The sequence below is a fragment of the Carassius carassius genome, chromosome 42, assembly GCF_963082965.1.
Source record: "Carassius carassius chromosome 42, fCarCar2.1, whole genome shotgun sequence".
Lineage (NCBI taxonomy): Eukaryota > Metazoa > Chordata > Actinopteri > Cypriniformes > Cyprinidae > Carassius > Carassius carassius.
In genome coordinates, this window is record NC_081796.1 from 26685300 (window position 1) to 26702401 (window position 17102).

General features: G+C 39.9%; 1 protein-coding gene across 2 annotated transcripts in view; it reads right to left on the reverse strand.

Annotated features, from left to right (window-relative positions):
• Positions 1-9194: 9194 nt before the first annotated feature.
• LOC132124468 (nuclease EXOG, mitochondrial-like) overlaps positions 9195-17102 on the reverse strand; it is a 344294-nt gene continuing 336386 nt past the window's right edge. For both annotated transcript variants that reach the window (XM_059535483.1, XM_059535484.1), the window contains 3 exons: positions 16888-16964; positions 12384-12498; positions 9195-9790 (listed from right to left, as the gene is read on the reverse strand). In XM_059535483.1, coding sequence (XP_059391466.1) covers positions 9338-9790; positions 12384-12498; positions 16888-16964 — 645 coding nt within the window. In that variant the 3' untranslated portion in view covers positions 9195-9337. The remainder of the gene's footprint in view (positions 9791-12383; positions 12499-16887; positions 16965-17102) is intronic.

Genomic DNA, 17102 nt, shown 5'->3' on the forward strand with positions numbered 1-17102 from the left:
AATGCATAAAAATGGCTTTGAAGTCATTTTCACTCAGAGATTGAGATTAATTCATTCAAATAAATTACTAATAATTGCAAAGAAATTGCAACATTCAATTAAAAGTAGAAAAGAAGTAGAAAAACGAATATCATATATTTTTTTGTAAATATTTTTTGTAATTATATATTTATTTTAACTAATTGATTATTGCTTGTTGCACGGTTAGCCACATTTTAACCATATCATTTTTTTTATAGATTTTTTTTTTCACAATGAAGAGACTTATTTATGTTTCTAAGCAAATTTATTTTGAAAATATGATTATGTAAATAAATCAAATAGATACAAATGGTTAAACATGATTATGTTTGTGTGTATTTTGAGTGCATTGAGTTTCATGTGATTATTCGAAATCAGAAGTAAATAGTTGATAAAAAATATATATTAATAATATAGAATTTAACCATCTTTACACATTTAGTTTTCACTAACATGGTTTTCACTGAACAGATTTATTCAGATTCTAAATGCATTTTGGGAAATATGATTATTTAAATAAAATGGTGCAAATAGTTGATAAAATATGCAGTTTTTGTGCAGAAATTTTGATGACTGAAATATTCATCACATTACTAGTTTAAAATTTAATTGCATGGAAATTTTATATGCAATTCAAATATAAATATCTTAATTTTAAGCATCAATAAGTTAATAAATGCTGTCTACGAAGACTGCTGAGGTTCAGATGTTGTTGAGTAATATTCGCTGCATCCTCAGCAAACAAAAGATGCAAAAAAGGCAAATGCACAACATTTCAAATCTTTCGAAAGTGAGATTTACTTCATCAGGAGGCTTCAGACGGGATTTCAGAAGGTTTTTGCTGCAACACTTAGAGATGATTTAAAGGGAAATCTGTGGGATGAAAACATGTTAAATGAAGCTGAGAGTACCAAACTATTAGCACTCGCTGAAAGCATCACATTAATTGTAATATTTAATTAACAAACACCAAATGCAAGTGAAGGATGCGCTGAAATCCTGTCATTACATCTTCTGATTGGATCCCATGTATATAACGTCTCTGTCATCCATCGTCTTTCTTTTCTTGTCATGCATTGATGCTGAACTTCTGAATATGATATGACTCATGCAGTATGTGTTTTATCACCCACAAAGTAAGCACAGGGAAATTTTTCTATCTACTGTTTGTTTCGAAACAACATCAATTTGTGCAATACAAGAGCATAATGTCAGAAATGGTCATTAAAAGGCATATTTTATCTATGCTATATATATATTAATATATATACATGTATGTAATGTAAAAACATCAGTTATCTTGAAGCAAGTGTATTTTATAATGGTAGACTTTGCTGTATTTACTTGCTGTTTTTTTAATTTTAGATTTTTTTTTTATGATGATGATGATCAACTTTTGGGAGATTTTGACGCGTTTGACGGCCACTGATCTGGGATCAGGTTTAAAGCCGGATCCGTACGATGACCAAACAGGTCCTGGGTCAGTTTTTGGAGACCTGCTTTATCCTCAGAGTCTGAGGACGAGATGACATCTGAACATTCGCCCCTCCAATCATTTTGTGCCGGTTTATTTATTAAGGAGGATTTCTTTTGTACACTGTTAGGACTTGCATGCGGCAGAACGGGACTTTTCTCCAAGTGTTTCCATTTGTGGATTCTCTCCTCTTTGTTTGGAAGCGACATCCAGAGTCAATGGAAAACTGGTTCACTTCATGAGGACGAGATGTTGTAAAGCCGAGGAAACAGGAACAGTCGCTCTTTTTTGCCAATTAGAAACACAGTGTACATCAATAATCAAATAAACAATAGGATTCATTCTCTTCGTCATGTCGAGTTAATCATTTCTACACTATATCTACATTTCTAATATAAGCCACACATAGAAATGGCTCTAAAATACAACTTTGATTTCATAGCGTGCTAAAATATATATTTACATACATTCAAAATAATATTGTTTACATAATATTTGTGTGTGTGCTGTGTATAATTATTATGCATATAAACACACAGTATAACATATTTAGATTTATGAATTTTTATTAATATAATTTATATAATATAAAACTATTTTAATAGATAAAATTAAATGTTTCTAAAATTATTTACATGCATGCTAATGCATAAAGAATATACACAGTACACACACATATATTATGTAAAACAAAATGTTTTATTTTGGATGCGATTAATTGCAATTAATTGTTTGAGAGCACTAAAATAAATAAAAATTAAATGAAAAATTACATTAACAGTGCAAATGAACCAAATCCCAAACAGATTTGCGAAAGCCACATGTAAAAATGGACACATATCTATTAAAGAAAAAATAATACAAAAAAAAAAAATAATAATTTTGAGAGACAAATATTTTGGTCACAGGAAATGTTGTGCATTTATCTGAATTTATCTGAAATCATTATATCTGAGAAAAAAAAAGTAAATAAATTTAAACCTAAAAATTAAAACCTATACACTGTCAAAAAATAGTCATGTCAGCATATAACTTATATAACAAAAGAAACTCATTGAAATAACTAGACTGAAATGGTATTTTCTTGTAAAACATGCTCAAATAATGAAAAATAAGCTTTAAGTAAATACGTTTTTAATGCTTTACATTTCTTGCGCATTATAAATGTTGGCATGGACAAAATTAAAAAAAATAAAAATTGGAGACCTAATGCAAGGGTTAATCTGATGTTTTCTATGTGTGAATACAAATATAGGCTTCACATTTCATTATAAACGCAGGGAGAACAACACCAAAACCCATTAAACCCCTTTGACATCCACTAAAAACACATGAGCAAAAATGAGTGAAGAGAAGATTCCTGCAGCTTTTGAGACTCAGATGGAGACACTGGAAATTAACAATATATATATATAATAATACATTTCAAATGCCATTTAAAGTCATTATTTTATGCTTTTATTAAAAACAACTTACAGACTCAGTCTCTCTGGAATAAACTGGTATTAAGCCGTCAGAGAGTTTGACATGTTGCTTCTTTTGAGTGACAAAAAACACGATTATAAAAGCTACACAAAAAAAATAAAAAATAAAACACCCGGAAAAAGTGGCTTATTGTGCAGAATGAATCAGGGTTTAAACATAATTTCACAAAATCAGTCACTTCCCTGCAAAAAAATACAAATAAATAACTGCAAACTCAGTATTTTTGTTGTTTTGCCACTCTCATGTGCACACACACACACACACACACTCATATTTGGGCACACACACACACACACACACTTGCCTTTGTGGTTAAGAAGGACTTCCCATATGCTTAATGGTCTTTATACTGTACAAACTGTATTTTCTATTGCCCTACACCTAAACCTTCTGCATTTCACGTAAAAAAAAACTAATTCTGTATGATTTATAAGCTTTTGTACCCATGGGGTCCTCAATTTAGGTCCCCACCGTGACACGAGTCCCCATGAGTCTGTGTGTATTCTGGTTCAAGTCTCTACCGGGATATATAAACGTCTACACACAAACACACACACTCTTTCACACACACCTGAGAGCGAGAGTGATGCGTCGACTGTACAGGAAGCTGTTCGTTTGCATAAGACTCAGCTTCACATGCGTTCACGACTGATTACTGACCGAAAACATGCTGCTAACATCCACCTGACCGTCCCAATCCACACCACACTTGTTTAAAAAAATTAAATAAAATCATCGAAGAGCATTGAGCACTCAGGAAGTGAGAGGGACAGATGGAGGAAGTCCAAGTCTCATCTGGCCCTCGGTCATGGCTGCTCTCAAACGGGTCCTTCACTTGTGTGTACAGTATGTGATGATGTTTAATGTTTATCGATGCTTTAGTAATGCAAAGCTCTGTTTATCATGCCTGAACAGCTCTGAACGTTCTGGAACAAAACAAGGCCTTACATCAAGAGAACATCAAAATCAACATTTAAATGTGGTTACAAAATGTTTTCTGCATAAAGTGAAAATATCATATATATATATATAATGATATCAATAAAATATGTCATTACATAATGTAATATTTCATTTTATTATTATTATAACATTAATTTGATATTACTTAATTCGGTCAAAATGGAAATTTTCTAATTTTTTGTTCTAAACATATATGAATACATATATTATATACTGTTAGAGTGCATATATTTTATATATTATATTATTATTTATATTTAATCTATATTTTAATTATTAATACAAATAAAATATCCAATTATATACAAATAAATATTTATATATTTTTTATTTTCAATTAGTATTATTATTATAGATTTTTATATAATTGTTATTGTTTTACATATATGTGTGTCTATATATATATATATATAATATTGACATATATTACATATATAAACCACACACAAGAATAATAAAAGTGCATATAACTTGCATGCTATATTCTAAGTGAAACTCGCAATATTATTATTAATATATTTTCATATTCTTTTTGGACATTTTTTTATATATATTACTACAGAAATATTAACCATAATAGTTTCATAAAAGTACCAGATAAAAGTTTTACACAGTATTCCAAGTGGAACTACTATAATCAAATGCCAAAAGGTCAGCTGTAAATGTGAAGCAAATTGTGTTTAAGACAACATGAGGAAATGCATTTTTAGGTCACAGTAAAGTATAATGTGACGATGATATCGGTGCTGATGCCGGTATTTGGTGTGTACGGTTGCCATGACAACAGGTCCTGATGAAGTCCACGGATACCGGGAGAGGATGCTCCATCCTGACCTGCACAAACACACACACGAGCACACCACAGATGAACACACGTGTGTGTGATCAAACATGCATAGGTCTAACCCGTCATGTGTCACAGTAATTGTGAGTCACGTGAGTTTCTAACGAGTTTCTGCAACAAACGCACCTACTCAGCGCTTTTAATGTTACACCCCACACAGTTAATTCGTCAGAGAGATGAATTCAGATGCAGGATCGCAGAATGAGCCGTCATTCCCGTGACTCATGCATTTGAGAGCTCGTGTTTTTTTTCTGTCGGACTCCACATTAGCAGCGAATGCTAAGAACGGCCGCGAAAGCGCCACAAATCAATCGTACAGCAGGTGTGCACGCGCGCACCATACATCAATTTAATTGGGCGAAACTGTCCTGCACAGCAAGAAAAAAGCTAAAGGATGGCACTTCCTAAACAAGAGCCTTTCTGCCCTATTTTACATGCGAAATAAAGATGCAGAACAATTTCGCTATGACCCAGAACACCCTAGCAACTACCTGAAATCCCTAGCAACCACTCAAAACACCCTAGCAACCAGATAACAAACATTAAAAACCTTAATAATAAGTTAACGACCAAATAGCAACACCCTGGTAATGACCCAGAACAACCTAACTAACACAAAGAAGTACCCTAGCAACCACCTAAACACCTAGCAACCACTCAAAACACCCTAGCAACCACACTTAGCATCATAGCAACCAGATAACAAACATTTAAAACCTTTAAAACACTTTAGCAACACCCTGGCAATGACCCAGAACACCCTAACACAAAGAAGTACCCTAGCAACCACCTAAACACCTAGAAACCACTCAAAACACCCTAGCAACCACACAGAACATCCTAGCAACCAGATAACAAACATTTAAAACCTTTAGAACACTTTAGCAACACCCTGGCAATGACCCAGAGCACCCTTAATCCCACATAGAAACACCCTGGTAATGATCTTGAACGCCCTAGCAACCCCTTGGATACACCTTAGAAACCAACCAGAGCATCCTAGCAACCACTCAAAACATCCTAGCAACCACCTAGAATCAGTTATAATTAACTAAAACTATTGAAAACGTGAAACTTTAAATAAAGCTGAAATAACATTAAATATTAGACGCATAATGTAAACAAAAATAAGAAATATTGCCTCGACTAACTGAAGTTGAAAACTAAAATGACAAACTATAAACAAATAACCTCAAACTGAAATAAAAATCTATTAAATAATATAATTAAAAAAAAAATAAAAAACAAAAGCACAAAATAAAATTTAATGAAAACTGAAAATATAAAAATAAAAGCTCATATTGATATTATACGATATAAATATTAATAAAAACTATAATAGTTGATAATACTCTTCAAAAAACATCCATTTAGAAGATACTGAATGTGCCAAGTGTACTTCACTTGTACTGATGATACATCAAAGTACCATGCTATTACCATGAGTTTTTGAATATGGTGCCATGCTATTATTTCATGTTATACCATCTTCTATCAACACTGTACCAGGACAGCACTCGATCGGTAACGTTCAACTGTACATGTGTGTGGCTGATTCATATGTTCACACTGCTGTTTAATTCTGTAAGAGTCCATGTGTTGAGCTCCCAGCATCATCAGCAATGAATGAGTCTGGAGATAAAGGCCAGTAGGTCAGTCTGAGGAGACACAACATGCACTAGTATCAGGATCAATCAACACAAGACGAAATGAGACCTTATGCTCACATGAGGACAGAAATGAAGCTTATGAACATCTCCAACACTGTCCGTAGAGAGCCTGTGTGTGTGTGTGTGTGTGTGTGTGGTTTCCTTGTCCTCAGACGCTTCAGTCCTGAGCCGAATCCTTGTAAGACCAAAGTACAATCAGAAGATAAAAAGATGTGTGTTTCTCAAATACTGATCACTCTTTATGTGTGTGTATATAATGGGCAGGGTTTTCAACATTGATGATAATCAGAAATGTTTCTTGAGCAGTAAATCATCATATTTTCATGATTTCTGAAGATCATGTGACACTGAAGACTGGAGGAATGATGCTGAACATACAGCGGAGCATCACAGAAATAAATTACACTTTAACACAGATTCACACAGAAAACAGATGATTTAAACTGTAAGAATATTTCACATTTTTATAGTATTGTTGATCCAATAAATCCAGCATTTTTGAGCAGAAGAGACTCTTTTAGAAACATTTAAAATTCTACAAACCCCAAATTTTTTAGCATTAGTGAATATAGTATACATGTATATACAATTATAAAAAAATCCATTAAATTTCTATTTATATTAATTAATGTTTTCCCTGGTACATATATACAGATATATAAAATTATACTATTTAATTGCATCTCCCTCTCTATTCTAATTATTTCACACAAAGTTGGCAAGTAATTTTAGTCTCATGTTAATAAGTACAGGTTTAAATCTGATCATTATTCTGCAAACTTGTATTACACCTGGAACTTTCCTAGAAACACAGACCAGGAGACTTCTAACCAAGCATCACTGGAAGAAGAAGATAAAATATATATATATCTCAATGTTAATTTCTAGAACATGGGGTTATGATTTGCAAAGCAAGAGAAAAATCTGCCGTTCCCGCACAACATGGGAGGAAGGTGACTTCCAGAAATCCGCAAAGTCTTTGGAGAGATTTTTGTCGGGGAGAGGAATATCTTACTAAAATTGCCATGTTGGCAAACAAACTTTGAATGTGAGAGTCTTGCAGAAAGTGTGGGGCGCTTGATCACTGTCTCGCTGTGGCACAGAACGCTGACGCAGCTGGAGAGTCACGGGAGGTGAGTGTGAAAATAGCCCAGCAGAATCATGGGAGCTGTATTTCTCTCTGTGTAACTGGGTTAACAGAATGCTACGGTACCGTACGGACAGCGGCGATTCTTCACCGCGCGAGCGTGATTTATCTGGACCGAGCTTTGAACAACAAATCCTGCTAATGTGTTACCTGTGCATTTACATGTGCGTAGCCTTCAGCGTGACCCACATACTCAAACACGGGAGCGTGTTCTCGTGTGGGAATCACTGGGGAAGATAAACAGACACTTACAGTCTTTAGAGCTGGAGGTCAAGAGCTTTCCTGTGACTGAAGAGCACAACGTGCATCATCTTCATCTGTAGATTAAGGTCTGATTACAGACGGAGGTCGGAGGTCACCGGTGACATCAGCAGAACTGATTTCAGAAAACCAGTAATGCATAGATATGAGTTATGACCTGCTGGATGATAAAACACATAGAAAAATCCTACAGATGCAGAGTGTCAGTCTTTTCATGTCAGTCGAGAGGAAAACTGCCATCAACTGACTGAAATATTCTAGAAACCACCTAGCAACCACAAAGAACATCTTAGCAACCACCTAACAACCAGAACAGTGTTGCTGAATGTGTAACTAATATGAATAGCTTTTTCTTTTTTTTTCAACAAATAAAATCTATGGAAGCCTGTTTTTGCTACTACATAAAAAAGGTCATTCTGATTTTTTTTTTTTTTACTCACAATTCTGTTAAATTCAAAAAAAAAAATTAAATTTATTAAAATTAGAATATATAATCATGTTTACTTACAATTTAGCCAATTATCGGCACTGACATCTTAGCAACCGCCCTAAACACCTTAGCAACCTCCTAGCAACCACACAGAACACCTTAGCAACCTCCTCCTAGCAACCACACAGAGCACCTTAGCAACCTCCTAGCAACCACACACCACACCTTAGCAACCTCCTCCTAGCAACCACACACCACACCTTAGCAACCTCCTCCTAGCAACCAGACAGAACACCTTAGCAACCTCCTCCTAGCAACCACACAGAACACCTTAGCAACCTCCTCCTAGCAACCAGACAGAACACCTTAGCAACCACACAGAACACCTTAGCAATCTCCTCCTAGCAACCACACAGAACACCTTAGCAACCTCCTAGCAACCACACAGAACACATTAGCAACCTCCTAGCAACCACACAGAACACATTAGCAACCTCCTAGCAACCACACAGACACATTAGCAACCTCCTAGCAACCACCCTAAATCCTCCAGATCATCTTAGCAACCCAGAATACCTTAGCAACTTCCTAGTGACCAAAAATGTGTAATACAATTAAATAAATAAAACTATTGCATAAAATTACTGCAACTATATGAATATTTATTTAGAATTCAGACAATGTTTGGCAGTGGTTACTGGCCAAAAATCTCAAAATGATCTAATAACACAAAATTCCCAGTACTTAATGATTTTCTTAATTTACGAGATTAATCTAGCATAATCTCAAAAAAAAAAAGCACAAGCAGAACAACAAAAGCAAATAAGAAACACAAGTCTTTATTAGTGATCAGATGAGAAAATAACTAAGTTATTTTTAATAACTAACTAACTTTCAAGTAACGTTCCAACACTTCTGAGTGTGTGAGGCTGGTCCCAGTGATGAAGGTTTAATGAATGCTAAAACAACAATAACAATAAAAAGTAAAAAATGCACTGAAATACTGCGATGCAATGAAGGAAAACGATAAAACTCAGCACTCTCATGGCTCTGGTTTCTTCTCCCGTTCCGCTTTCTCTTCCAGTTCTCGTTTCTTCTCCAGGTAAAGGTTGCTCAGGTAGTGGTCAGGTGTGATGCCTGCATCCTTCAGCTCCGTCATGATCTTCTCCAGCCGCGCGAGGGTCCTAGCGCTGGCTAGCTTCCGGCCGCTGATGTACAGCGTGAAGCGTTCGAAGTCCATGAGCTGGCAGGAGTCCACATCACACAGATTCTTCAGCTGCTCGCGGCGCTCCACCGCAGGGAAGAACGTCAGGCCGGACACACGCTCCAGATCAGACAGACTCACCTGAAACTCAGTCAGCGGATGCTCGAAGCCGATCGGAGCGTTCGGGACAACAAACGCTCCGAGAGCCAGAGAGTCTGGAGACGAGTCTTTCTGAGCGAGGATGACTTTGTAGAGATGAGTGGGAACTGCAACGTCGCCTTTCCCGATGAGCTGAAATGAAGAAGTTCAGTGCAATATGAGTATTACATCTTGCACTTATTTGATAAAAAATACTATTAAAAAAAATTAATATTATTGCTATTTAAATCAGCTGTTTTCTCTGTGAATATCTATCAAAGTGTAATTTATTTCTGTGATGCACAGCTGTATTTCCAGCATCATTCCTCCAGTCTTCAGTGTCACATGATCTTCAGAAATTATGAAAATATGATGGTTTGCTGCTCGAGAAACATTTCTGATTATTATCAATGTTGAACACATCAATATTTGATGCATTTTATTTTTCAGGATTCACAGATGCATAGATTTATTTGAAATAGAAATAATTTTTACATTATAAATGTCTTTACTGGCACTTTTGATCAATTTAACGCATCCTTGATGATTAATAAAATAATGAATTTGTAAAAAAAAAAAACTTAGTGACCCCAAACCTAAAAATAAAATATATTTTATATGTAATTCATAAAATATAATTTATATAAAATATGTACAATATTTATATTTATACGTAAAAGTGTTATTTAAAAAAATAATATTTAATGTGTTGCTTCATTCATACATAAAAAGTGTAAACATTTACTTGCTCTGATTTAAATCTGTCCAAAAATTGTTCTTAAACATGACTATTTGAACAATTTCCACGCATTAAAACTGAATGTGGATGGACTCTGTCATGCTTTAAAAAAGACGAAAAGGCAATATTACAGCGATCCATATGACTTGTGCATCATTTATGACTTAATATAATATAGTAAGAATCAATATAGTGTCACACAGACTACTATTATGGTACTTTTTTGTAGAGTTGTTCCGATTCCGATACTAGTATCGGAAATATCACCGATACCACAACAAATTCTGACATCGGCGAGTACATGAACCCATATACCGATCCGATACCCTTTTCACTATATGAGGACACGAACACATAAACCGTCACTTCATGAGAATTTAACGTTTCATTTGAGAAAACTGTTCGGTTTAACGTGAGTAAATTGACAATATATTAAGCTACTGTTGTAGCCTACAGTAGATTTAGCTATGTCCATGTAGTAATAATAATACGTCTCTATTAATAATAATAATTAAGCCTCGACGGTTCCTTGTTTTTGACTTGTTTTGTTGTAAAGAGATTATCTGATTAATATATCATTTTTTATATTCCTAGACTTATTTGTATTTGTTCATGTTTTATTAAGGGATAAGTCTGAAGCACACCATAAAATAATTTTAGCAATTAACACAGTAGTATATACAGCTGTATATACAGATACACACCCAGGTATCGGATCAGTACTCGGTATCGGCCGATACCCTGAGCCCAGGTATCGGAATCGATATCGGGAAGAGAAAAAGGGTATCGGAACATCTCTACTTTTTTGCCATTTTTTGAATCTCGACACTAGCATCTGTTAAAGAGCAGCATTGAACATGCTGCTAAACTTCTGCTTTTTCAATAATCAGGTGAATTATTCCTTAAAGTATGATTTAAATATAATGAGATGGATTATCATTTGGGAGGAAGAGGAACTCAGATCCGATTAAGATGTGAATGATGTCTGGAGATCAGCAGGAAGTCATGAAGAGCAGCAGCGCCACCTACTGGACTGTAAGTATTATCACAACTTCATGAACTTTTCAAAAGCCTTCACTTTCCAGAATAAACCAAAGAAAGGAGACCTAGCATGTCTGCCTGAAACCGAGGTGTTTATGGCTATAATTCTGAATACTAATTTCCTTTAGTAATATGCTTTATTATGAAGGGAAAAATTATAAAAAAAAACAGACTTTTATCAGACTTTTGTTTTTGTATTAATTTTCATTATGCATTTTTGCCGTCACTTCAATAAAAAAAAAGAAAAATAGTGCATGTTGTCTTTAAGTTCTTTAAGTTATATGCTTTATTACGAAGAAAAAAACTGATATGTATTTATTAAAAAAAAGGATTTTAAGGACATTCTTTAAATAATAGGAATTATTCGAATCATTAACACATGCAATAATAATAATAATTATTATTATTATTATTGATGTTTGTGGTTTTCTTAAAATAATTATCTACTGAGATGCAATCTGCTTTTAATTTCTCACAGTATTTCTTTATTCAGAATAAAAAATAGCTATGAAACTTGACAAAACTGCCTAAAAATGTAGCATTTCAAAGAGCCGACTGTTTCCTCATTTAACTGATCGTTACTTCCCACGCTGAGCCTTGTTTGAGTGTTGGATGGATCAGTAAATGGATGGGTCTGTGACTCTCCCCTCCCCTGTTGCAATCGTGTGTTTTTCATGCTGTACTGATTATGTGCTTATGTTGCTGAGGTTTTTTCCCTGTTCCCACACTGTACTCCCTACAAGACCATAGTCTGGGGGTTGTTTCTTTTCTCCTCCCCTCCCTCATGTTATGCTGTATTTCTTCCTCAATCCCCCGTCTTCCTGTCCTTTCTACCCCCTTGTCATATTGTATGTATGGACAGGTTGATGGCTAGTTTTTGATGGCTAACTGGTACCTGTGACCAGTGACAATAAAGGGCTACTACTACTACTACTACTAAAGGTAAGAGGTCGCTGTGGGTCTGACCTGATAGCAGACGGTTCTGCTGCCTTTGTCTTGTGTCTGAGGCAGCAGCAGTGGTCCAGAAACAATCCAGATGTGACTGAAGCTCTGCGTCAGATCTCTGCAGTACATCTCCAGCCTTACAGAGACATCAGTGTATGAGCAGCGCTTGCACACACACCACAAACACAGCCTGGGCTCACACAAACACAGCCTGGCCCTGGGCACACACAAACACCACAAACACAGCCTGGGCTCACAAAAACACAGCCTGGGCTCGCACGAACACCACAAACACAGCCTGGGCTCACACAAACACCACAAACACAGCCTGGGCTCACACAAACACCACAAACACAGCCTGGCCCTGGGCACACACAAACACCACAAACACAGCCAGGGCTCACACAAACACCACAAACACAGCCTGGGCTCGCACAAACACCACAAACACAGCCTGGGCTCACACAAACACCACAAACACAGCCTGGGCTCACACAAACACCACAAACACAGCCTGGGCTCACACAAACACAGTCTGGGCTCACATAAACACCACAAACACAGCCTGGGCTCACACAAACACCACAAACACAGCCTGGGCTCGCACAAACACAGCCTGGGCTCACACAAACACCACAAACACAGACAGGGCTCACACAAACACCACAAACACAGCCTGGGCTCACACAAACACCACAAACACAGCCAGGGCTCACACAAACACCACAAACACAGCCTGGGCTCACACAAACACCACAAACACAGCCTGGGCTCACACAAACACCACAAACACAGACAGGGCTCACACAAACACCACAAACACAGCCTGGGCTCACACAAACACCACAAACACAGCCTGGGCTCACACAAACACAGCCTGGGCTCACACAAACACCACAAACACAGCCAGGGCTCACACAAACACCACAAACACAGCCTGGGCTCACACAAACACCACAAACACAGCCTGGGCTCACACAAACACCACAAACACAGCCTGGGCTCACACACACCACAAACACAGCCTGGGCTCACACAAACACAGCCTGGGCTCACACAAACACCACAAACACAGCCTGGGCTCACACAAACACCACAAACACAGCCTGGGCTCACACAAACACCACAAACACAGCCTGGGCTCACACAAACACCACAAACACAGCCTGGGCTCGCACAAACACCACAAACACAGCCTGGGCTCGCACAAACACCACAAACACAGCCTGGGCTCACACAAACACAGCCTGGGCTCACGCAAACAACACAAACACAGCCTGGGCTCACACAAACACCACAAACACAGCCAGGGCTCGCACAAACACCACAAACACAGCCTGGGCTCACACAAACACCACAAACACAGCCAGGGCTCGCACAAACACAGCCTGGGCTCGCACAAACACCACAAACACAGCCAGGGCTCACACAAACACAGCCTGGGCTCACACAAACACCACAAACACAGCCTGGGCTCGCACAAACACAGCCTGGGCTCACACAAACACAGACAGGGCTCACACAAACACCACAAACACAGCCTGGGCTCACACAAACACAGCCTGGGCTCACACAAACACCACAAACACAGCCTGGGCTCACACAAACACCACAAACACAGCCTGGGCTCACACAAACACCACAAACACAGCCTGGGCTCACACAAACACCACAAACACAGCCAGGGCTCACACAAACACCACAAACACAGCCTGGGCTCACACAAACACAGCCTGGGCTCACACAAACACCACAAACACAGCCTGGGCTCACACACACCACAAACACAGCCTGGGCTCACACACACCACAAACACAGCCTGGGCTCACACAAACACAGCCTGGGCTCACACAAACACCACAAACACAGCCTGGGCTCACACAAACACCACAAACACAGCCTGGGCTCACACAAACACCACAAACACAGCCTGGGCTCGCACAAACACCACAAACACAGCCTGGGCTCACATAAACACCACAAACACAGCCTGGGCTCACACAAACACAGCCTGGGCTCACGCAAACAACACAAACACAGCCTGGGCTCACACAAACACCACAAACACAGCCAGGGCTCGCACACACACCACAAACACAGCCTGGGCTCACACACACCACAAACACAGCCTGGGCTCACACAAACACCACAAACACAGCCAGGGCTCGCACAAACACCACAAACACAGCCTGGGCTCGCACAAACACCACAAACACAGCCAGGGCTCACACAAACACAGCCTGGGCTCACACAAACACCACAAACACAGCCTGGGCTCCCACAAACACCACAAACACAGCCAGGGCTCACACAAACACAGCCTGGGCTCACACAAACACCACAAACACAGCCTGGGCTCACACACACCACAAACACAGCCTGGGCTCAAACAAACACAGCCTGGGCTCACACAAACACCACAAACACAGCCTGGGCTCACACAAACACCACAAACACAGCCAGGGCTCACACAAACACCACAAACACAGCCTGGGCTCACACAAACACCACAAACACAGCCTGAGCTCACACAAACACCACAAACACAGCCTGGGCTCACACACACCACAAACACAGCCAGGGCTCACACAAACACCACAAACACAGCCTGGGCTCACACAAACACCACAAACACAGCCTGGGCTCACACAAACACAGCCTGGGCTCACACAAACACCACAAACACAGCCTGGGCTCACACAAACACCACAAACACAGCCAGGGCTCAAACAAACACAGCCTGGGCTCACACAAACACAGCCTGGGCTCACACAAACACCACAAACACAGCCTGGGCTCACACAAACACCACACACACACCCTGGGCTCACACAAACACCACAAACACAGCCTGGGCTCACACAAACACAGCCTGGGCTCACACAAACACCACAAACACAGCCTGGGCTCACACAAACACCACAAACACAGCCAGGGCTCACACAAACACCACAAACACAGCCTGGGCTCACACAAACACCACAAACACAGCCAGGGCTCACACAAACACCACAAACACAGCCTGGGCTCACACAAACACCACAAACACAGCCTGGGCTCACACACACCACAAACACAGCCTGGGCTCACACAAACACAGCCTGGGCTCACACAAACACCACAAACACAGCCTGGGCTCACACACACCACAAACACAGCCTGGGCTCACACACACCACAAACACAGCCTGGGCTCACACAAACACCACAAACACAGCCTGGGCTCACACAAACACCACAAACACAGCCTGGGCTCACACAAACACCACAAACACAGCCTGGGCTCACACAAACACCACAAACACAGCCTGGGCTCACACAAACACCACAAACACAGCCTGGGCTCACACAAACACCACAAACACAGCCAGGGCTCACACAAACACAGCCTGGGCTCACACAAACACCACAAACACAGCCTGGGCTCACACAAACACCACAAACACAGCCTGGGCTCACACAAACACCACAAACACAGCCTGGGCTCACACAAACACCACAAACACAGCCTGGGCTCACACAAACACCACAAACACAGCCTGGGCTCACACAAACACCACAAACACAGCCAGGGCTCACACAAACACCACAAACACAGCCAGGGCTCACACAAACACCACAAACACAGCCTGGGCTCACACAAACACCACAAACACAGCCTGGGCTCACACAAACACAGCCTGGGCTCACACAAACACCACAAACACAGCCTGGGCTCACACAAACACCACAAACACAGCCAGGGCTCACACAAACACAGCCTGGGCTCACACAAACACCACAAACACAGCCTGGGCTCACACAAACACAGCCTGGGCTCACACAAACACCACAAACACAGCCTGGGCTCACACACACCACAAACACAGCCTGGGCTCACACAAACACCACAAACACAGCCTGGGCTCACACAAACACCACAAACACAGCCTGGGCTCACACAAACACCACAAACACAGCCTGGGCTCACACACACCACAAACACAGCCTGGGCTCACACACACCACAAACACAGCCTGGGCTCACACAAACACCACAAACACAGCCTGGGCTCACACAAACACCACAAACACAGCCTGGGCTCACACAAACACCACAAACACAGCCTGGGCTCACACACACCACAAACACAGCCTGGGCTCACACAAACACCACAAACACAGCCTGGGCTCACACAAACACCACAAACACAGCCTGGGCTCACAAAAACACCACAAACACAGCCTGGGCTCACACAAACACCACAAACACAGCCTGGGCTCACAAAAACACCACAAACACAGCCCGGGCTCACACAAACACCACAAACACAGCCTGGGCTCACACAAACACCACAAACACAGCCTGGGCTCACACAAACACCACAAACACAGCCTGGGCTCACACAAACACCACAAACACAGCCAGGGCTCACACAAACACCACAAACACAGCCTGGGCTCACACACACCACAAACACAGCCTGGGTCACACAAACACAGCCAGGGCTCACACACACCACAAACACAGCCTCCGCTCAAACAAACCTGTTCCAGAAGCCCGCATTGTTCTCGTAGTTCTGTGGCACGATGTTGGACAGATAGAAGGTCTCCGCCATTGCTTGCTGTTGACAGAAACCATCCGATTCACACATCAGTATAACCTCCGGAGACTCAGAAATCAGTCTCAAATCAATACTTACATTCATCATGCTGCTACAAATAACTAAAAGTACAATGAAATTAGTTTAACATGAATAAAT